General features: G+C 48.8%; 1 protein-coding gene across 11 annotated transcripts in view; it reads right to left on the bottom strand.

Annotated features, from left to right (window-relative positions):
- RAPGEF1 (Rap guanine nucleotide exchange factor 1) overlaps positions 1–23,758 on the bottom strand; it is a gene marked incomplete at its 5' end in the record, with an annotated part of 157,688 nt that overhangs the window by 75,586 nt on the left and 58,344 nt on the right. For 8 of the 11 annotated variants that reach the window (XM_082617306.1, XM_082617298.1, XM_082617301.1 and 5 more), the window contains 2 exons: positions 124–237; positions 868–1,007. In XM_082617306.1, coding sequence (XP_082473432.1) covers positions 124–237; positions 868–1,007 — 254 coding nt within the window. The remainder of the gene's footprint in view (positions 1–123; positions 238–867; positions 1,008–23,758) is intronic. The other 3 variants (XM_082617302.1, XM_082617305.1, XM_082617299.1) reach the window with 1 other exon arrangement.

Below are 23,758 nucleotides of genomic sequence, written 5' to 3'. Positions count from 1 at the left end.
CAGTTGCCACCCAGATGAACACAATGATATTGCAACAGATTTTTTTTCCATCCCCAAAACCACGGGCCAGGATTCTGCAGTAGAGGGCACGGCAAACCCAATTGTTCTTAACGTCACACTGACCTTCTGCCTTTGAGACCTGGAAGCCACAGCACTGGTGGACATAAATTCTACTGCCTGCTGCTCCAGATCCAAGGGGATAGGGTAGCCCTCTGGTAGAAATCTGTCTGTTGCCTCCTGGAAGAGAGGAAACCTGGATTCCTACAGAGCTTGAAATGGCCGTTTTAGGCTGAAGGGAGGGGTTGATGAAAACCAACAGCTGTTCCAACACATCTGGCTTGACTGGCCCTGCTGAGGTTACTGGTGTTTGAGGCCATCTTTGGCTGGGTTTCAAGGGTTTAGCAAGTTTCAGAGCATGGGCCCTAAAGCCGAATGATGGATGTTCTGGACATCACGAATTTCCGTGTGTGTGCGTGTGTGTGTGTGTGTGTGTGTGAGAGAGAGAGAGAGAGAGAGAGAGAGAGAGATTACGTGTGGGCAACGTGGGCCTCTCTGGGGCACAGAGGCAGCATCTTGGAGTGTGAACATGACGAGCTGAGCTATTTTAAATGCCCAGAGGATGACACAGCTGGAAAAGAACTGTTCTAGCCAACCAAGCTTGACTCTGATTAACAGGAGAAACACTCACCATCCTAAAGGTTCATATTTCACAGGGACAATGAAGGCTCCGCCTGGAACCGTGGAATGCTATGGAATAGGTGTTCTGTACTGAAAGTTCAATCCCCAGGGTATAAACTTAAAAAATAGCACAAACTCATTGCTCAAAGCAGGTGAAGGCCAGGAGAAACACCTAGAGAGTCAGCTTACTTTGTTCACAGGCTTCTCTGGAATCTTCACAGACACCTCAGCTGGTTTTCCCTTCTTTGATGGCGTTCTCTTGATTTTGGGTGAGTGGAATTTGTCCATCAGCTTCATGGTGAAGGAGGAGAGATGAGAACGCTGAGAGTCTGAAAACAAAGAAGGTAAGGATTTTTAGAGGTAGAGTGGGAAGAAGCTGTGGTTCTTTGACCTTTTGTGGAAATGAGCATCGCCCTCAAACAAATCTTTCCCCCTAGCTGTTCAGGGTTACAAAGGATAGGAAATATGGATCCATTAAACATTTCTGCTTCCATGTTTCAATCTTTGCAATTTCCATCTAGTCTAGGCTGAAAGCAGTCAAAATGGGTTTGGAAAACAAACGTGCAAATATTTCCAAGTGTCCTTATAGAGTTTGTCTGATGATCTAACCAATGTCCAAGGGAACCGGCTAAGATGAAAGAATACCAAAGTAGAATCACAGAAGTGCTTGATGTAAGAACTGGAAAGGAAGGCCCTTTTGAATCAACCTTCTCGTTTTCTGGTTTAGGGAACTGCAACAAGTGACATGGGTAAGGCCTCAGAGCTGGCAGTGGAGACTGAAACAGAACTAAGGTGTTTGAAACCCTCGGGGACACAGTGAAAGACTAAGTGGTCTCTCGCCAAGATCAGGAACAAGATGAGAGTGTCTGTTCTTACTACTGTCGTTCAATTTTGTACTCTCTTACTCCAATAAAAGCCATCCAGATTGGAAAGGAAGATATAAAACTATCTCTATTTGTAGATGACATAATCCCATATATGAAAAATCCCAAGCGATCCGCTAAGAAACTACTAGTACTAATAAAGAAATTTAGTGGGCTCACAGGATACAAGACGATATACAAAATCACATGCAAGATCATATACAAAAATCAATATTTCTATACATTAGCAAGGAACATATAAAAAATGAATGTCTAAAAAGCTTCCATTCACAATTATCAAAAAGAATAAAATACTTAGGCATAAAATTACACTCAAGTGAAGTACTGATATGCTACACTGTGGATGAATCTTGAAAACATTATGCTAAGTGAAAGGCCAGTCACAAAGACCACACAGTGTATGACTCCATATATCTGCAATGTCCAGAACAGGCAAATCTACAGAGACAGAAAGTAGATTAATGGTTGCCGAAGACTGAAGAGAGCGGGGAGGGACAGAGAGGGGCTGCTCGTGCGTAAGAGGGTTCTTTTGGTGGGGGAGAAAAGTGTTCTAAAATTAGAATCTGGTGACGATTATACAACCCAGTGAATTAGTATAAAAAAAACTTGAATTCTACACTTTAAAGAAGTCATGTTATGTGAATTATGTCTCAATGAAGCTGTTAAAAAAAACTAACCCAATGAGCAGCCTTCCTTCATTTACCACCCACCATTTACCACAGCACTTTCCACTGCTTGAAACCATCTTATTAAATTATTCACTTATGTGTTTATCTCCTCACAAGAATGCAAACTCGCTGAAGGCTGTACCTGCCTCGTTCAAGCCTGCATCTCCAGTGCTAACATGGTACCCGGCCCATAGAAGATGCTCAGGAAACATTAATTCAACAAATGAACAAATCAACCAACGAAAAAATACCCCACGAGGACTTCCCTGGTGGTGCAGTGGTTAAGAATCCGCCTGCCACTGCAGGGGACACAGGTTCGAGCCCCGGTCCGGGAAGATCCCACATGCTGCACAGCAACTAAGCCTGTGCGCCACAACTACTGAGCCTACACTCTAGAGCCCTCGAGTCACAACTACTGAAGCCTGTGTGCCACAACTACTGAAGCCCGCGCACCTAGAGCCCGTGTTCCACAACAAGAGAAGACACCGCAATGAGAAGCCTGGGCACCACAACGAAGAGTAGCCCCCACTCACCACAACTAGAGAAAGCCCACGCACAGCAATGAAGACTCAACGCAGCCAAAAAAAAAAAAAAAAAAAAAACCCCACAAAAAGGACTGCTTCTTTAGGTAATGTCAGAAATTCACAGGAAATACTTGAAATTGGTTGAAAATTAGGGAGAACATGATCCTATGCAATGGAAAAAGAAGTATCCGTATTTTTTTTTTTTGGCTGTGTTGCATCTTCGTTGCTGCACGCAGGCTTTCTCTAGTTGTGGTGAGCAGGGCCTACTCTTCGTTGTGGTGTGCGGGCTTCTCATTGCAGTGGCTTCTCTTGTTGTGGAGCGCAGGCTCTAGGCGTGTGGGCTTCAGGAGTTGCAGTGCGTGGGCTCAGCAGTTGTGGCTCACGGGCTTAGCTGCTCCGCGATATGTGGGTCTTCCCAGACCAGGGCTCAAACCCATGTTCCCTGCATTGGCAGGCAGATTCTTAACTACTGCCCCACCAGGGAAGTCCCCTATCTGTATTTTTAAAATAAACATACACTCCCTTTCACTTTTCCCAGCAATTACGTACTAACAAAGCCTTCCAAATAAATGACACAGCACCTTGTAGTAGAGGCGTGTCAGTGCGTCCACCAGTGTTGCAGATGACTTAATAGGGCCAAAGTTCAATTCTTTTGTCAAAGACCTTCCAGGTGGCAGGCAGGGTCAGATAAACGATCTGCCCTTTGCAATTATCTAGGAACCCACTGCACTCTGGACCAAAGAGAAAAAGCCAGGGCCTGACCTTCGTTCACGAGTGGAGTCGAACCAAGCACAGCTTCACAGCTGTCTGTCTGCTGGCCAGAACTGCAGAAAGCCCTTCTTAGAGCCCCAGTGTGGACACAAATCCACAGGAAGCTCATGCACCTCTCTCCTCACCTGGAACGGCTCAACGCAGGGTCGGAGGGGCTCTCAGCACCAGTCCTCAAACGCTGCACCACCCCTGGGATTCAAAGCAGGTAAACTGGGATGGTGTGGTTGCTCTAGCTCCCCCCTTCGTCTTCCCCACCCAAGCAGGGTGGGCCCCATGTACAGTTTATACTTCCTTCTTTATACTTCGAAATGATGTGACCAGTCTACTAATTCATGTGGTAGTTAAGAGGGTGAGCTTTGCAGTCCGTCTGTTTGAGTTAACAGACTTCAGCGGCACCTCTCCAAGTCTTAAGTTTCTTTGTCTGGAAAATGGGGCTGATAACATTGTTCTAGAAACGGCTGATGTGATGTAGGTTAAATGAGATGCTGCTTGTGGACAACGTGGTGAGGTACTCAGCCATGTGCTGGGCACACGGTACCTGCTCAATGCAGGGAGCTAATTAACCTAACTATATGATTTGGATGGGTAGCAAGTCTGACCAAACTTTGAATTCTTATTTCCCAGCTGCTTACAGATCTGAATCAGGATACTCTGCGGCACTGAACATCTGACCCACGATCCCGAGAAACCGAGGGCCTTACACATGCCCCTCTCCTCTTCCTTTAGTCCTGACCAGAAGTTCATCTGTGTCCCTCTCTGGTGCCTCCTTCCGTATTGCCCTTATTGCTGCCCCCATCCTCCTCCTTCGGATGCCGGCCTCAGCATCCCGAAAGTCTCAGCACACCCCTCACCAGACAGGTTCCCCAAGTCAGATGTTAGGGTGTGACTTCCACCCGGGCAAGCAAGACTGAAAGCAGGGCAAGAAAAGCAGACACAAATGGGGAAGTAAAGGCAGGATGCATAGTTTCTCTGGTGGCCAAAAATGTTCAGAGACATGGGCTGGGCGAGCCAACTTCCGCCTCCTCTGGTTTGCTGCCCCGAGTTGCTATATGGGTAGGTAGGGGGCTGAGGGACTGGCCAGATTCACATCTCTGCCATCATGACCAGGGTGGAGCTAGGGTAGGCAACAAGGTATGGGGGCTCCCACAAACCCCTGATCATGACCCAGGGGTCAAGTAAGGACACCTCCACCTGAGAGCAAACAGAGCCCAGGAAGTATTTCACAACATACCCTCTCAACCTCTGCTTTGCCAAGCACAGCCTGAGACTCTGGTCTGTCTTGGGGCACAGCTGGGAATCCACATCAGCAGTTAAAGAAAGTGTTATATCCACCAATAAATCTCTCTCCTTGTAGTATTTAACAGCCTCAAAGCAGCCGGCTCTAGCACAGGATGTGATAAATGAAGTGGAGGAAGCAGGTTCTTTGTAATGACAACCAACCTCCTCAAGCCTGGAAGTTAAGGACAGCACTAACTAGGGCAGATTTTGACTTGGAGGCTGCTTGTCACTTTTTCCTTGAAACAACAGCTTAGCAACACAGATTTCAACACAGGTTTCAGGAGACTTGCAAGGTCACTCAAACCATGCATTTCAGTGCTGATAAAGCACTATAATGACCAGTGACAGCAAAGTGGAAGGAAGCAAAGGTGGCAGCTACGTTGGGGTAATCTTGCCAACAGTCCCCCCACACACACGCACACTTCCTGCCCCTCCTCACATTCCTCATGTGTATCAATCATCTTGGGTAGAGGGCAATGTTGAAGAGATGCGCTCACACTACTGCAGTTTCAGGTGACTTTAATGACCATCTCTGACTTTTCACTTGGGAAGTTGTAAATGTATGTGTTTAGATATTTTCTAGTACTGAAATTAAAACAAAATTTTGAAAGATTTCATACATACACATGTACAACTTACAGAGAATTCATCAAATCCATGCATCCACCAACCCAGACTATCAAAGAGAACTGTAAGCAATGATGGAGTATCTGCACTATCCAACGTGACAGCCACTGGAGGCTATTAAGCACTTGAAATGTGCCTAGTGTGACCGAGAAACTGAGTTTTTATTGAAATGGAATTAAACAGCCACACGAGACTGGTGGCTGCCGTGCTGGACAGCACGGCTCTAGAAGCAGAACATTAGCAATCTCACTGCCGCCACCACATGCTCCGTCATAATCATATCTTTCTTCCCGACGATGGGTAACTGTGGTTTTGATTTTTGTGCTTATCCATCCCTATTTAAAAAAAAAATTATTATTTAATTTATTTATTGATTTATGGTTGTGTTGGGTCTTCATTGATGCACAGGGGCTTTCTCTAGTTACAGCAAGCAGGGGCTACTCTTCATTGTGGTGCACGGGCTTCTCATTGCAGTGGCTTCTCGTTGTGGAGCATGGGCTCTAGGCACGCAGGCTTCAGTAGTTATGGCTCGTGGGCTCTAGAGCACAGGCTCAGTAGTTGTGGCACACGGGCTCAGCAGTTGTGGTGCATGAGCTCTAGAGCACGGGCTCAGTAGTTGTGGCATGCGGGCTCTAGAGCGCAGACTCAGTAGTTGTGGCACGTGGGCTCAGGAGTTGTGGCTCATGGGTTGTAGAGTGCAGGCTCAGTAGTTGTGGCTCACGGGCTCTAAAGCGCAGGCTCAGTAGTTGTGGTTCACGGGCTCTAGGGCACAGGCTCGGTAGTTGTGGCACACGGGCTCAGCAGTTGTGGTTCACGGGCTCTAGAGCACAGGCTCAGTAGTTGTGCCGTGCGGCCTCTAGAGCGTAGGCTCAGTAGTTGTGGCACGTGGGCTCAGTAGTTGTGGCTCATGGGCTGTAGAGTGCGGGCTCAGTAGTTGTGGCTCACGGGCTCTAGAGCACAGGCTCAGTAGTTATGGTTCACGGGCTCTAGGGTACAGGCTTGGCAGTTGTGGCATGCGAGCTCTGGAGCACAGGCTCAGTAGTTGTGGTTCACGGGCTCTAGGTATGCAGGCTTCAGTAGTTATGGCTCGTGGGCTCTAGAGCACAGGCTCAGTAGTTGTGGCACACGGGCTCAGTAGTTGTGGCACACGGGCTCTAGAGCACGGGCTCAGTAGTTGTGGCACGTGGGCTCAGTAGTTGTGGCTCATGGGCTGTAGAGCACAGGCTCAGTAGTCGTGGCTCATGGGCTCTAGAGCGCAGGCTCGGTAGTTGTGGTTCACGGGCTCTAGAGCGTGGGTCCAGTAGTTGTGGCACGCGGGCTCAGCAGTTGTGGCTCACAGGCTCTAGAGCGCGGGCTCAGTAGTTGTGGCATGCGGGTTCAGCAGTTATGGCTCACGGGCTCTAGAGTGCAGGCTCAGTCGTTGTGGCGCATGGGCTTAGTTGCTCCGCGGCATGTGGGATCTTCCCGGACCAGGGCTTGAACCCGTGTCCCCTGCATTGGCAGGCGGATTCTTAACCACTGTGCCACCAGGGAAGTCCCTCATCCTTTATATTTTGTCATAGTTTATATCTATAAGTATAGTTTAATGTATAGGTTTGTGAAGTTAACTTAAATGGCATTTCATTGTAAATATTCCTATGTTCTTGCTTTTTCACTTAGTGGTAGGTCTGACGTTTGGCCAGGTGAAGTGTGTATAAGTGCTTTTGTGTTCAGTGCTGTGAAGTTCCACATATAGCAGTTTTACTTAACCCCACCCTGCCAGTGAACACTGGGTCATTTTCAGCATTTTTGCTTTTTTTTTTTTTTTTTTTCTGCGGTACGCGGGCCTCTCGCTGCTGTGGTCTCTCCCGTTGCGGAGCACAGGCTCCGGACGCGCAGGCTCAGCGGCCATGGCTCACGGGCCCAGCCACCCTGCAGCATGTGGGATCTTCCCGGACCGGGGCACGAACCCGCGTCCCCTGCATCAGCAGGTGGACTCTCAACCACTGTGCCGCCAGGGAAGCCCCGTTTTTGCTTTTATAAACACACGGCAACGGACCTTCTCATACTTGCCTTCTGGAGCACATGCAAGAGCCTTCTGTGACTAGAACCGCTGGGCTACAGAGTACACACCACATCTCATTCCATGGATGTTGCCAGATGACTCTCCAAAGGGTCTGTGCCACTCTGCAGCCCCAAGGGCAAGGCTGAGTCCCAGCTGCTCTCCCAACACCTGGGCTTGCCAGACTTGCACTCTTTTCGATAGGGTCATACCTAAACAAAGGAAACAAAAGTCCTCCTTCCCATGGAAATGCTTTAAATTGGTGTATCTTACTGCGTTCTATCAAATCTGCCAGAACAACTTCAAAGCTCATGGATAGAACTTAAAAAAAACCCTCAACCACCACTTAGTACGGCATTTATACTAAGGAGGGTCTGGAGCTCCCAATGACCAATCGTCATTTCTGCCAGAGGAGGAAAGCTTACATGACCTCACAATCAATTTCTGTAGAGATGGCCGCGATGTTACTAAGAGCAGCACTCTCCTGGGCAACCATCACAGGCCGCAGACAGGCTGTCAGATGAACGTCCTTCTCTACCCTGAGGGAGAGAGAACGGGCTGGAGGAGAGGCACGTAGCCTGCTCACAAAATCAGGTCTGAAGCAAAACCAAAAACACACCAAAGCCAAACCAGTTTCTTCCAAGTAGTCTGCCAGGTATTCAATATTTCATTCTTAAATTTTCAATTTGCCCCTTGGCCAGGCTTAACAACGATCTCTGCTTGGTGCTGACAAATGTACACATCAACTGGCCTTTCAGACGTCATTTGTAGCAGCAGCTGGGATCCCAACTTAGCAGTGCTTTCTGTCAGGGCTTAATTTCACCTTGGATGGGGGAGTCTCTACATATCAACCATACAAGGGACCACAAAGTCAGGGTCAGGGTGGATAACACTTTGAGGCAGTTCCTTGGGAGACACGGTGGCTGCTTATTCTTCGTACCGACGGCGTGCAGGGCGCAGAGCTGGGCACTGGAAGGACTCCCGCTCATCCGTGCACGAGCTCTGGTCGCACACTTCCGCTTCCTTCATCCACACCATTTCCCAAGTGTGTTAAAAGGACAACTAGAGTGGAGAAGTGACACGAGGACATTAGGAAGCACTATTTAAACAGAAGGACTTCAGATTTTTAAAGGTGTGTTTGCTTATCTAGAATCGTACAGACTGTAATGTAAAGACAAAGACAGCGTGAGAGTGAGTGGGTCACGGGCAGCGGGCTCTGGAAGCAGGCAGTTGGTGTTCTCGCTTGCGCGTGGCCTCTCTGAGCTGAAGGTGCCTCGCCTGTGGAGCAAGCGTAACCACAGGACCGACCTGCCTGGGTGGTTGTTGCGAGGGTTAAGCGTGAACCTGCGTGTGAAGCATTTAGCAAAGGACCCGATACTCAGCAAATGCTCAGTACACGGCACCCGTTACTGTTACAGAATAACACCGCCAAGCCTCTGCCAACACTCAGTATGGCAAAGGCTAAAAAGAATCCCAGCCTAGTAGAGCGCAAAGTAACCCGATGCTTCATTTTTTCCAACAACTTCCATATTAAAAGATCCTCTTTCTTGGGCCTCCCTGGTGGCGCAGTGGTTGAGAGTCCGCCTGCCGATGCAGGGAATACGGGTTCGTGCCCCGGTCTGGGAGGATCCCATATGCCGCGGAGCGGCTGGGCCCGTGAGCCATGGCCGCTGGGCCTGCGCATCCGGAGCCTGTGCTCCGCAACGGGGGAGGCCACAACAGTGAGAGGCCCGCATACCGCAAAAAAAAAAAAAAAAAAAAAAAAAAGATCCTCTTTCTTACTTAATACAGAACTATTCGTGTTAGGGAAAACGGGGAAAATACCTTCTCTAGTTCTGCAACACCAAAGGCTCTTCTGACATGGAAGTCTGTTCATGTCACCCACTGGTTCAGGGAGTCGACTGACAGCTATGATGCTGCTGAGGGTGCTGATGGAAAGGTTAAGCGTACCCTTGTTTCTGTTTTCAGTAACAAAAGTAAAACAACCTCATTATAAAAACCCAAGCACTATAAAAATATGTAATATACAAAGTGAAAATCCCTCATAACTCCACGTATGGCAGAGCTGAAATATTTCACTGACTTGCTTTTTTCAACCGAGCGATATGCTGTGGGCATTTTCCCATGTGAGCACAGTGAACGGGTGAATAATGTTCTCCTGAAAGGCCAACCACACACAGTCCACCGGTCTTCTGACTGATGGTTCCGGTTCCTAGCCCTTGCCCTTCAAACAACAGCACATGGAAGCACCCCCTCAGGCTTAGCCCTCTGAGCACCTGTCTGAGATAGGCTCCTAGAAATGGAACTGTTAGGCCAGAGGGCATAAGCACTGAAAACCTGCTAAGAGACCACGCAGCTGCCTTGAGCTGGAGGCAGGCCAGCAGGGACTGTGCCAAAGAGTGAGACTCGGGGCGCAAGCAGAAGAGGTGGGGTGCAGGAAAGAGACCAGGCCTGGGGGCCCCTGCCACCTACAGAAGAACCCAGGCTTCACTGTGGATCTGGGCTCAACTCTGACAGAGCTACCAGTTTTGCTTTACTTGCGTAACAGGTAAGGATTAAAAGCAGATTCAGAATTGAACAGACACTTCACAAAAGATGAAATCCAAATGGCCAATAAACAGATGACAGGGTGCTCCGTTCCATTTGTCATCAGGAAACAATAAATTAAAACCATGAAGCAATACTACTACACACACACCAGAATGGATAAAAGAAAAAAAAAAAAAAAAGAAACACTAAGCACTGGTGAGGATGAAGAGGTACGGGCACGCTCTCTCCATTGCTGCGGAGGGCAAGGCAGGACGAGAGCTGAGCACACGCTTCCTGGAGGCCCAGGATTAAACCTTAACTCATTTTGGAATCCAGCACTTAGCCCCGAAACCAGCACACAGTGAAAATAAATAAATGATTGTTAGTGAACACAAAGACAAAAGAATCAATGAATGAATTCTGCAACAACGAACAACTACTACATTCAACCAACACCAGAGAGTAATATCTGATTAGTGATGTAGACGGGACGGTTTATACTGATTTTTAATACAATTCTCTGAGGAATGCCAACACGTGAGTCAGAGACAACTCAATCAAGAACTTTCTCTGCTGTGGTGGTTCAGTTTGGGTCATCTGGGGTAAGAGCATGTTGTTCAAGCCACTTCCAGGGAGAAGACAAGAGAGAAACCATACCTTTCCCTCTCCCCATCTAGGTCTCCAGAGGACAAGAGACTCCCTGGGCCAGTACTATCTGACAGAAATACACTAAGAGCCACATGTGATTTTAAACTAACCTAAAGTATCCATAATATTATAATTTCAATACGCAATTAAATAAAAACCATCAACGAGACATTGTACTCTTCTCTTTCCTTCATGCTAAGCCTTCAGAACCCAGTCTCCCTGGACCAGACACAGTTCCAACACTGCTGCAGCTCGAGGTCCTGGGAGTGGCTGGCCCTCCCCGTCCCTGTGAGGAGGGCTGGTCCACTGGTCTCTTGAAAGAAAGCACCTTGGGCTGCTTGGATTCCAGCGCTTCTGGACTGTGCCGCTGAGGTCTTTAAGGGTGCTTCGCCTCCCCCGGAAAGGCAGACAGTGTGCAGCTGCAGAAGGGCCCACCACAGGGGGACCCCTCACCCCCAGGCTGGGCTCCAGGGCAGCACGTGAGTTCCAGGCTCTGAGGCCCTCCACTAACTACTGCCTACTGGAGGCACTGCAGGATCTCATTCTAGTCACCACGTGGTACAGGGACAGAGAGTGAGGAAACTCGCTGTGCAAGGCGGGAGGTGTAGGGCAAAGGAGGCAGACTTTGTTTGAACAGAAGGAATTTCTGACAATCATCGCTTCCCAACAATGCAAACCAATTTTCTTCGGCAGCAGGGACCAAGGACACTCATGCTGGCAGTGACATCATGTCCTCTGCTATGATTTGGGGGCAAAAGGAGTGACACTGACCTCCACACATGGCCAAGGACAGCCCTGGAACTCATTCCCACCCCACCTGCAGCTCTGATATAAGTGAAACACTCCCAATGTGTGTGACTCTGAGTAAGTTGCCCACTGGGGCCTCACTTTTCTCATTTATAAAATGGGAATAATGATCCTCACCTCACCTCATGGTGCTGTTATAAGGATGTAATAAAGTACTCCATGTAAAGTCACTTAGCACAGTACTGGCACTTCGTAAACATTAAATACATGTTGTCTGCTGTTACCCAAATGTTCTGAGATAACTGCCACCATTCTGAATGGGCAATTATTATTTTTTAACACTGTAGAATTTTTAAATAGAGGAGATAACTCATTGAGCCGGTGCTCTTATGATTTGAGCATTTTTCTACATGTGTGTTTTACTTTAATTTAAAGAAAGTTGTAAAAAAAAAAAAAAGGTAGAGCAGAGATGAGAGGAGTTGGACTCTTGGTGATGTTGTCTGGGCTGTTAGATACAGTTTTACTTTTCTGAGGCTCAACTGCCTCTCAACTTCCAGCAACTTGGAAAAAAAAAAGAAAAAAAGTAGAAAAAGAGGAGAATCCAGTAACTAAAGTACCCTGAAGGATTTAAATAGAAGCCACAGCCTCCGCCAGGTAAACTTCTGATGTGAACAAAGCCTGAAGATGACCTCCTGGGGAGCCTCCCACCCCCTACCTGTCAGAGAGGGCACTGAACAAAGAGTCTTCCCAACACTTACTCCTATTATGAAAAATTCGTCAAATAACGAACAGATATCCCATGAGATGAAAGGGGACCCTCTGGGATTGAGAGCTGCTTCCCTCCTGGAGCCCAATCAAGTGGCTAAACCAGCAGCTTGTGTGTTTAAACACCCTACTGGAAGCCAGGCCCTGCCCAGGGCCAAGCTCACATCAACACTGGACTGGAAGGATTCTTAGCACCCTTTGGCAAATGAGGAAACCAAGTCGCAGGGGCCTAGTCCCCCACCTCCCACCCCCAGAACACGCAAACACTCATCACAGACAAGGCAACTGTAGCCCTAACGCGTGCTGTGAACCACTCAAGGTCAGCCTGTCCCCAGGGTGGCCTGCTCCCAAGGAAGGATTTTTTTTCTATGACTGTTTGGAATTGACCCAAAGATTCTTAAGGCCACAGGCTTCACAGACTTCCAGAGATGTAAATTAGTCATTTCTCCAGAGTGTTATTTCTAGAGATGAGAGAGGAGAGAGATCAGTTTATTCCGAGTAAACATACCAACACACTGGGCAGAAAGCAGGCGGGGCCAAAGCGCATCCCATCATCAGGAGCCCAGCTACAACAGGAAGCAGGTCCACCCTAACCTTTGTCCTTTAGGTGGAGCTGTCTGGAGCAGCCTCTGTCCCTCAGAGGAACTTGGATGTTAGGACTGGTGCCAGTTCAGACTTCAAACAACGCTCCTCAAGGGCAGCTGAGCCGACTGTGTAGCACGGTGTCGCCCGCCCAGCAGCCCGAGGTGGGGGCAGGAAGTCGTGTCCATGAGGCGCCAGGCCCAGCACGGGGCACCGCAGCACCACGGCCGCAGCAGACGGCAGCTCCATCCACCTCAGCTGCTCTAGGCCCAGCTAAGGGACCCCCGAGAACTCATGATTTGTCAGGCCACCCTCTGGGCTTCCAGAGGAAAAACAACACGTACATTTGTCTGTGAGCACATGTTCACTCATTTATTTCCCAGGCAACAGGAGAAGGAGCTGGGAGTCACAATCCCCAGCAGTTTGGGACACTGCTGGGATTTCTCGCTGGGCAAAGATCTAAGAAAGTGAAGGGACAAGGGCCACCTGTAAACTCCCCTCCCTTCCCTATCACCTCAGAGAAACAGGGTGCATCAGATAATGCAGGGCAGGCACAGACGGCACCCTCATTCATTCACTCACCCATTCGTCCCATACATATTGATATGCCAAGCACCTGCAAGTGCTGGCGTCAGAGAAAGGAGCAGGACACAGCTCCTCCCTCCAAGGAGCCCCTAATCTTGTGGGGGAGACCCAGGAAAATCCTCAGTTCTGATGCAGCAAGGACTCCTGGGATGCCGACGTGCTGAGTAAAGGCAGGACCCTTCCAGCTGCTCACAGCCCACTCAGGAGGAGGACGGCTCCTGGTGCCAGTGGAAGCGCCCTGGAACCCACGGGCTTCGAGTGAAAACCCAGCCTGCTCCCCAGGGCAGGAAAAAGGGCTGAGACTACAGGCTTTGGACGTTTCACATGGGGACCAATGAAGAACATCAGAGTCGGCAAACAGGAGCTGGTTTGGAAAAGGCTGCAAAAAACTCTGAAGGACACAGAGGAATCTGAAAATGACCACTGCTCCAAAGACGCACTTCTGGCTTCCCAGGCATGGGCAGGTGGGAGTGGGAGGGGGCAGGTTTGCAGGAGAGGCAGCCTTTGCTCTCACGCAACCAGAGGCAGCGCATTTGCTCCGGAACAAAACGAGCAAAGGCTACTCGGCTGCTCCCTGACAGACCCTGCCCCCCGTCTGCTCCTGTGCCTCAAACACGTCTGCGGCCAGGGCTCTGTTCTCACAAGAACGTCTACCATGTCGGTTCGTACACGCATGGGGTAAAAAACAAACCCCACTCGGCTCTATATGTTCAGAATCAAGCGCTGATCCATCCCAGTCTCTCCGGGGTAAGGACCAAGGTGGTCCTGGCTGCCCTGCTTCAGAGGCCCCACTCCCCACCAGGTGCCAAGTGAGCGGTGGGCTCTCAGCTTCCGTGAAGCGTGGGAACTTGAAGGGATCTGAGTCTATGACAGAGGAAGCCGAGGCCCTGGGAACTGATTTCCCACCAGCCTAGGACCCAGGCCTCCTGAACAAAGCCGGTCCAGGGCTCCCTCCTCAGTAATGGCTGAGAAGTATTAAACAGCTTCCAGTCATTTCTCTTCCTCATGGGACAACTTCAGCATAGTAAGTAAAAATGCAAAGAAGACAGAACGCGAGACAGCCGCTCCAGTGCTGGGGACACCCACCTACTCTCTGCTCATGAATTACTTCGGCCACAGATGGTCTAACCGCCCACCAGAGGCTCTGAGCGGCCTCGAAAATCTGACGTCAGGCTGGTTTAGTCAAAGCCAGAATTTCATTAGCTTACAGCCTGAAATCCAATCCAATTTGTTTCCAGTCAGATGTATGGGCCCCCCGTGTACAAGGTACTGCAGACACCATGTGAAGCCGACAACAGCAACACAGCAGTCGCTGGGTCCACTGCTTGCAGGGAGTGCCCAGCACCACCCAGGCACTCTATGGGTCTGTCTCAGCTAATCCTCACAGTGACCCTCCAGGGCAGGAAAACTGAGGCTGAGGAACAAGGGACAGACTGGATCTGAACCCGGTGCAGCTTCACACACCAGGCACGCAGTCTCCAAACTTAGTAGAGAGAGAAGGGAGTTAAGTTCCCTAAAGATGGCTCAAATGAAGCAGAGTACAGGTTCAGAGGAAGGTGGGCTCCTGTGTCCCACTCATAACAATCCAGTGCCCATGGGTTCAGGGCCCTGTGCTCGCCTACGAGCACCACTGCCCTGCCCCCACCCCGGCTTCCGACTCAGAAGGCACATCTCAGCGTGGGCTCCTCTTCCTCTTTTTTAAGCTGGAGCCCAGCAAATATGCCGTTTATTAGATGTGTTCACAACTCTGATCACCAGGGAAGCAAGTCACCACAAGAGTAGAAGAAAAGACTTTCAGGCCAGGACTGCTTATAAAAGTGAATCACACCCTTCTGGAAAAGTCCAAGACCAAGATGGCTCACTCACAGAAAGACATCAAAGATGTGGCCACCTCCTGGCCGTGCTAGCACCTGGGCTAAAAATACCCTCTGTGATGAAATCTCAGGCACAGTCTCTTAGCCTAAGGGAGAGGCCAAAGTTATACACTGAGTCTTTCAATTTGGGAGGTGGGATTAGGGATGGAACCGAGACACTATTTTTAAACAACAGGTCGCTGAAGAATACATATTTTAGTGACTGCTGGAGTTGCCAACATTTGGCTAGAAAGCATTGGAAGGGGATTTTCTGAAGTCAAAAGGGCCTCTCAGTTCTCAAGGAATTTATACCTTTACAGTCTGTGATAAATGGCAAATGGCCTCACAATATGTATTTTTAAAAGACAGTTCCTCAGTGGCGGCCAGCCCCTTTCCTGGATCTTGGACCCAGCCAAACAACATTCCTCTAACTGTCTCCAAATCTTCTCTGTTGTTCAGAACTCTCCCAAAACCTATCCCACCGCAGTGAGTGCCTTTAGTAAAAATCCAACTGCCTCATTCTAGAATCCTCAGAGCAGGAAACAGTGTGCATTTTTGGAGAAGACATCTCATTTTCCCTTGTTCTCCCTCAGCAGCCGTATCCTTTAAGTGTCCTAGAACTGAAGTTCTTTTCAAAGGACCAAATCTTTGCACAGGAGGCGGCTTCCTGCCGATTGTCTAAAGGCCTCCATCTCGGCAAGCCAAGGAGGAAGAACACACACAGGCCACATGGCGAGGGGAAGGCAGAGACATGTCTTCTCAAAGTCAGCTGTCTGTGGTCAGAATTCACTTTTCCACTGGAACATTATTAAAAACTGAGTTCAGGCCCTGGCCATGGGGCACAACGTGGCTCCTTCCACCGGCCAGATGCTAGGCATTTGGAACCATAGAGGGTCCGTGGTTGAACAGGAATGTAGGCCCTGCCCTCAAGTGGTTTATCAGCTAACACGGAAGTAAAGCCGTACACCCAGGGCTCCAACACACAGCAGAGCGAGACAGCTGCTGAAGAATTAAAGGGTTTACTTCCTGACATAGCCACAAAACATTCATGAAGGAAGCCCTGGAGTTGTAAGCCAAGCAGACACTGCAGAATCCAGCTGTGAAAAATGCAAAGGGAGGAGGGTTGACTTGGGTGAAAAGGCATCCTTGAGAGACGAAGCTGAGTGGGCCTTGGCTACACGGGGGGCAGGTGTGTGGTCTACTCCTCCTGCTAACGTTTACTTCAAGTCACAACCCACTAGTAGGTCCCCAAATCAATTTCCTGGATCAAAACATGAAACAGAATACAAAATATCAGAGGGCACTGCAGATAGTAAGGCTAAATATTTCACGAAACTTATTTCACTTACTACCAACTTGACACGCTAAAGACCCTTCTCCCTGGGGAGCACGGGGTAGAGAAACCCTCTCACTAGGACAAAGAGGAGCCACAGGTCAGGGGTCCTGTAGGGCAATCAAGACTGCAAATCTAGTCTGTACCCGAAGTCACCAGGACACTGGTTGAGCTTCCTGACCTGAGTCTGGAACGAAGAATCATGCACAGGTGTAGCGCCAATAGGTGGGTCATTTCTAAGGTGGAGGCTTATCAGTAGCTTTCAAACCTTTTCTGACCACAGTAAGAAATGTATTTTATTTTGCAATCAAGTACACGAAGTATATCAAAAATCTACAGGTTTTAAATTCTTTTCCACTTTTTAATCCACTGAGTCGATTCTACGACCAAACAGTGTTTTAATCCCTCCCCTGACAGCGAGCAAGGAGCAGTGGGAGGAACTGTGCGGCCGCCGGCGGCATCACCGCGACCTGGAGCTGCTCAGAGTGCTGGCTCTCCACCACCTGGACCTAACGAGCGGAGGTCTATGGGGAAGGGACCCCGGAACTGGGGCTTTAACTAGTCCTCCAGGTAACTCTGCAGCACACTCACGTTTGAGAAGCACTGTTTTGGAAGACAGAGATCTGGGGGAAAGCAGTCAAGCTGATAAGAAACTCCAAATCTTGGGCCAAAGAGGGGGAGGGGCTGACTGCAAGCCCAGCAGAGCCAAGTGCACGTATGAAGTGATAGGCAGGGGGATCCTTTGACTCTGACAGAAGGGGAGGGTCTCATCTCAGGTCAGAACATTCCTCAGGATAAGCCCCTCCTGATGGGGAGACGGATTGTAAAAGCTGCACCCAGAACATACCTGCATTAGCACAGCCAGGGGCCTGGGGGAAAGGGGTGACCACCAGTCTCAGCTGACAAATTCCAACCAGCCACCCCAAGCAAGAATCTTCAGCTACAAGGCTCAGAGCACAAGTAAACCGATAAATAAAACAGGACCTACCGTGTGCAGAGCTCTTGGGACACGTGTTTCACACGGAACTGGTGACCGAAGTGATCACCACCGCTCTTCCTTCTGCTCAGTGCCATGCTCACTGACATCTGGCATCTACTCTGTGCTAGAAAAATCTGTGATTTTTGCCCTCAAGTAATTGCTCTAAGACAGTGATTCTCAAGAGGGTAGAGAGGTGGGTAATGACAAGGTTTTGGTCTAAAAAAGCATAAACAAGACACCTATACAACACATTCCCATTTGCAGTCAGAAGAAAGCAAACCTGGACAAAATAGACAGAAGCTGAAAGGGGAAGGGCTGAGGTGTCCGAACGACCACAGTTAGGGCTGGGGGGGGGGTGGTGAGAGGCCACCACATTGACCCCAACCATGAATGAACTGTTTCCTCCATGGAAAATGAAGTATCTTTAAAGTCCTTTAAGTATCTTTAAAATTCAAGCACATTCTAAGATGAAAACCACATTTCACATTCGAGATGGGAAATCTTATATTTCCTAAAGAGGAAAACAAAATCAACCGGGAAGGAAAGGAATTTGCCCATGACCCAGACTCCCCAACCACAGGTCCCCCCAGATGTGACAGCTAGCAGTATGTTCCTGTCACCCAGTCTGTGTGGGGTCTACAAAGACCCCTTCCTTGGAGGAAAGGGTATGGCAGAAGAAAGTCTGGTGGTATTCAACCAAAGTTTCCAAGAGCCACCAAGCGGCCATAGAGAAAAACATGTCACTTCATTTCTTCCAGGAAGCGTGGGCCCATCATGTACTCATCATGACTTAAATCTGCTAAAAGACAGTTTTTGTTCTGCGACTGGTGTCCGCCAGCCACTGGTGTCCTCAGAACTAAGGGCACCTTAATAATAACATACGCAGCTTCCAAAAAGCTCATGGATATGTTTGAAAAATGCATGAAAATCAGTGGACTGAATCTGTAAATGGGTCTACGTTCTGCAGAAAGCTTGGCACATTTTTTTAAGGCCACCTTTTCAAACATTTTTGGTTCGAACTTTCTTTACAAACTGAAACATCACCACAGAGCAGGGATCAAAATAGATTTAGTTTCTTTGTAATAATATTTTTGTATTCTTTGTGGTAGAGGTTGCGAGTAGTGTTTTTATTTTCAATTTTATTTATTTATTTGTTTGTTTGTTTTTGGCTGCATTGCGTCTTCATTGCTGTGCACGGGCTTTCTCCAGTTGCGGCGAGCAGGGGCTACACTTTGGTGCAGTGTGCAGGCTTATTATTGTGGTGTCTTCTCTTGTTGCGGTACACAGGCTCTAGGCGTGTGGGCTCAGTAGTTGTGGCTCTCGGGCTCTAGAGCGCAGGCTCAGTAGCTGTGGCGGACAGGCTTAGTTGCTCTGCGGCTCGTGGGATCTTCCCGGTCCAGGGCTCAAATCCACGTCCCCTGCACTGGCAGGCAGATTTTTAACCACTGCGCCACCAGGGAAGCCCCGAAGCTCAGGTTCTTGATGTCTCATCACAGAAAGAATTCAGTAAGAGACAAAGTGATAGGTAAGAAGTGGATTTATTTAGAGAGAAACACACTCTACAGAGTGTGGGCCATCTCAGAAGGCAAGAGAGGTGAGAGTAGTGTTTTTAAATTTTTCATCAAAACAAAAATATTAGCACACAACTGTGTGTCCTGAAGCTTGGTTAAAGTCTGCCTGTACGGGGTTCCCCCACTTTATCTTCAACATTCATTTCTGAGGCGATGAACCAAAACCAACCACGGAGAAGCCAGTTCTGAAATGCTGAAACAGGCAGCCTCTTCTATCCAGTCTCATGGAGCACTGTTTGGCTTTAAAATTCTGATCTCCTACTTAAAGAAGTCAACCTCATAAAACTCAGCTCATACCTCTGTGCTATACAACTGGTCCTGGGCCAATTCCCCAAAGCATGAGAGGTCCCACTCTGGGCCTCTCCCCAGCCACGAAGAAATCTAGACCTCCACACTTGGTTCAGGAAAAAACTTTTCTCCTGCGTGATTTCCCTCTTCCAGGGCTATAGCTACGCGTGGCCCATGGCACTTACGTAACTCTGCTGGCTTGGGCGTGGCAGGAGCTTGGAGAGGTGTAAACTGACGGCATCCGTCTGGTGAATGTAAATGTCCCCTGACGTTGCCCCACCTGTTCGTAAGGCCCCAAGCTGAAGAGAGTGCCCTGTAAGCAAAGCCCAATCCAGGCTGGCTGCCTGCCAAGGAACATCCTCTGTCACATTCCCTTCACTCCTCCTCAGAGGAGAAGGAACCCTGTGGAGATGGATGACTGCGTGAGGTTAACATAGCACTTTTCAAACCCTTAAGTACTCAGTGCCCAGGATGCAGCAGTGAGTCAGACAGACATGGCACCAATACTTAAAAGGAACAGGGAAGGAAGACCTGAAACACACCATTACAAGGATGACAACTGCTACAAAAGGGGGGCCAAAGCCCACTAACCAAATCGGGGGAGGGTGGTGAATGCCTGAACCTTGGCCTGGGTTTCCCCAGAGGCAGGCTGAGACAGGGTTCAGGTCAAGTCGCTTATGTGGGAGGTGCTGGCAGGGGAGTGGGGCAGAAGACAGGGAAGGAAAGGCAGACACTACAAGGCGCGCTTTAAAGCCCTCTTCCATGGTGGGCAACCACACGCAGCCCTGCACGGAAGCCGGTTTACACTGAAGCCTGAAAGATTCACAGCGTTGGCCAGATTTTCATTTTCTTTCTGGTGGGGCGAGAGGAGTGGACTGGGGAAAAGTGTTCCTGGCAGAGGGAAGGGCTGGTTTAGAAGGCCAGGGTCAGCAGGGTCAAGGTGAATCAGGAGACCTGACAGAAGGTCAGTATGGCGGCCGATGCCGGGGAGATGGGCCCTGCTCGATCAGGGAGCCTGAAGCCCCTGAGGTGTGCTGGGAAGTGCGTTTTACAGCGGGTGACGCAGCACAGGGTCCAGCAGTGCTTTCTTCACTTGCTACAGAAATCTACATATGGTCCCCAACAGGGCGAGAAGCCAACCACTCTGAAGCCATCTTCCTTTCAACAAGGAGATTCGTTACCAATGTACTGGTGGTCTTGCTGTTTAGACAAAGAGAATTCCCCCAACCCTGTCTTAACGCAAATTGCCATAAGGCAAAATCCAAGTGTGCAGGCACACCTGCCTTGTCTTAGGCCAGCAGAGACCACAGGAAGAGTAAACAGGAATTTAAGGCAAGTGTTAGCCATGTGTTGTCTATAACGTTCCACATCACATTCTCCTTAAAACAGCCCATAATTTATTGAGCACTTACCATGCCAGAAATTAATGTAAAATCCATTTTATAGATGAAGAAACTAAGGCTCAGAGAAAATAAGTAGGCTCAAAGTCACTCAGCAATTGGGGAAATCGCCTGAACTCAGACTCTGCTCATCTTGCTGCAAGCTGACTCAATCACGCATGAAAGTGTCTTCTTTAAGCATTATCACTGTGTCTTTTCAAGGGGGAAAGTGCTGGGAAGGTGGCACCAGGGTGATGGAAAATGAAAACGTGTGCACAGGAAAGGCCTACAGTAACCTTTTTCTGCCTACACTGAACAGCTTTTGCTCCAAGCCTGGCTGCCCATCAGGGATCCTCACCATCCCAGCCAGAGCAAAGAGAGAAGGGCTGTGAGTCAAAGAGCCACGGAACTCACCCGAGGTCCATCAAGAGTGCTCCTCCAGAAAAGGGAACCCTCCTACACTGTCCGTGGGAATGTAAACTGGTGCAGCCACTATGGAGAACATTCTGGAGGTTCCTCAAGAAACTCAAAGTAAAGTTGCCATATGATGCAACAATCCCATTCCTGGGCGTGTATCTGGAAAAAACTATGAATTTGAAAAGATACGTGCACCCCGATGTTCACAGCAGCACCATTCACAACAGCCAAGACATGGAAACAACCTAAATGCCCATCAACAGAGGAATGGATAAAGAAAGTGTGGTACACATATACAATGGAGTATCACTCAACCATAAAAGGAATGAAATAATGCCATTTGCAGCAACACGGATGGTCCTAGAGATGATCACACTAACTGAAGTAAATCAGACAGAGAAAGACAAATACCATATTTGTCCACATATTTGTGGAATCTAAAATATGACAGAAATGAACTTAGCTATGAAACAGAAACAGACTTACAGAATAGAGAACAGACTTGTGGTTGCCAAGGAGGAGGGGGTGAGGGAGGGATGGAGGGGGTGAGGGAGGGATGGACTGGGAGTTTGGGATAAGCAGATGCAAACTATTATACAGAGAATGGATAGACAACAAGGTCCTACCGTACAGCACAGAGAACCATATTCAATACCCTGTGATAAACCATAATGAAAAAGAAGATGAAAAAGAATGCATATAAAAAGAAATATGGGGGACTTCCCTGGTGGTCCAGTGGTAAAGAATCTGCCTTGCAATGCAGGGGACGCAGGTTCAATCCCTGGTCAGGGAACTAAGATCCCGCATGCCGTGGGGCAAGTAAGCCCGTGCACCACAACTACTGAGCTCGCGCACCTCAACAAGAGAGCCTGCGGGTCGCAAACTACAGAGCCCACGCGCTCTGGAAACCCTGCACCACAACTACAGAGCCTGTGTGCCCTGGAGACTGCGCACCACCACCAGAGAAGAGAAAACCTGCACGCCACAACGCCACGCACCACGCACCACACACCACAACTTAGTTGCGTGCCGCAACTAAGACCTGATGCAGCCAAAAATAAAAAATAAATAAAATCTTTAACAAAGAGAAATATGTATAACAGAATCGGTTTGCTGCACAGCAGAAATTAACACAACTTTGTAAATCAACTCTACTTCAAAAAAAATAAATTACCAAAAAGAAAAAAGAAAGGGTGCTCCTCCACTCTGACTTCAGTACCAAGAGCGCAGCGTGGAAATCACCTGTGCAGGTGGCTGACTTTCCCTCAAGGCAGCGTCCCACCCACAGCTGACCAAGCACGAGGGCGGTGCTAACATCTCCCAGACAGTCAAGAGACATGAGGCAGGAAGTGGCAACAATGCGAGGACGCCACTCAGCTCCCAAACAAACCGCTCCCTTTGCGGGGTGGCGGATACCATCCGGTCACAAATGGGCAGCGGCCATAGGGCACTTTTGCAGGAGCAACTAACCAATATATGGAACAACACCTCTTATCCTCTTATTCTGTCCCAAGTTGTCTTTCTTCCCAAGAAAGAAACTGGGGAATGTGGTCACCATAGCAGTTTGCCAATTTAGAGACATCAGAATACAGTAAGTCCCCTACATACGAACCTTCAAGTTGCGAACTTTGAAAGATGCGAATGTGCGTTCGCATGTCCAATCATGTAAGTTAGTTCACACGTCTGGCATATACACTGTCACGTGCGTGCATCCTCTACAAGTGGCTGTGCTTTTGTGTACTTTGCTGTACAGGACTGTATAGAGTACAGTAGTACGCTACCATCTCCCACCTCCTCTCCCTCCTCCAGTCAGTAACTCTTCTTGCCTGTTCACTCAATGCCAGCCCCTGTATGCCAGCTATTGTACTGTACTACTGGACTTTTCAAGGTACTGTAAGATTAAAAACGTTTTCTTTATTTTTTGTGTTTGTTATGTATTATTTGTGTGAAAAGTATTACAAACCTATCACAGTATTATATGGCCAACTGTGTTAGTTGGGTACCCAGGCTAACTTTGCTGGACTTATGAACAAACTGGACTTATGAACGCGCTCTCAGAACGGAAGTCGTTCATATACAGGGAACTTCCTGTACATTTCTTTTTCCAGAAAGCGGGAGGAAAGGTCCGGCATTTAGTGCCAGTTCTGCCACTAATGAGTTTCGTCAGTTAGGCCCGGCGCAACTTCTCCAAGCCTGTCGTCTCATCTGGAAAACAAGGGCAATAAGCATAGATCACTGGCTCTCAGAGCGCAGCCCTGAACCACCAGCAGCGGCAGCCTCGCCCAGGAGGGACTGGTCTGAAGTGAAGTCTCTTGGGCCCCACGCCACGCCTAACTGGATGGGAGACTCTGGGGCTGGGGCCCAGCGCTCTGCTTTAACCAGCCTTCCTTCCAAGTGATCCTGTTACACACCAAGTTTGAGAACCCCTGGCCTAGCTGATTTCCCTTCTTTCTTCATTGTTTTATAAGTCCACTATTCTTTACCCTCTCCCTACCTGCCGTGCTACTGACTTCATTTACCCAACAAACACTTACGAAGCCTCTACTGTGTGCTAGGGGACACCTGGTGAACAAGGCCAAGTGCGCTTTGTGGAAAGCAGGTGGGTGAGCAC

This window comes from Mesoplodon mirus (genome assembly GCF_964341445.2).
Source record: "Mesoplodon mirus genome assembly, chromosome: 1".
Lineage (NCBI taxonomy): Eukaryota > Metazoa > Chordata > Mammalia > Artiodactyla > Ziphiidae > Mesoplodon > Mesoplodon mirus.
This window is presented reverse-complemented; position numbering and strand designations above follow the sequence as displayed.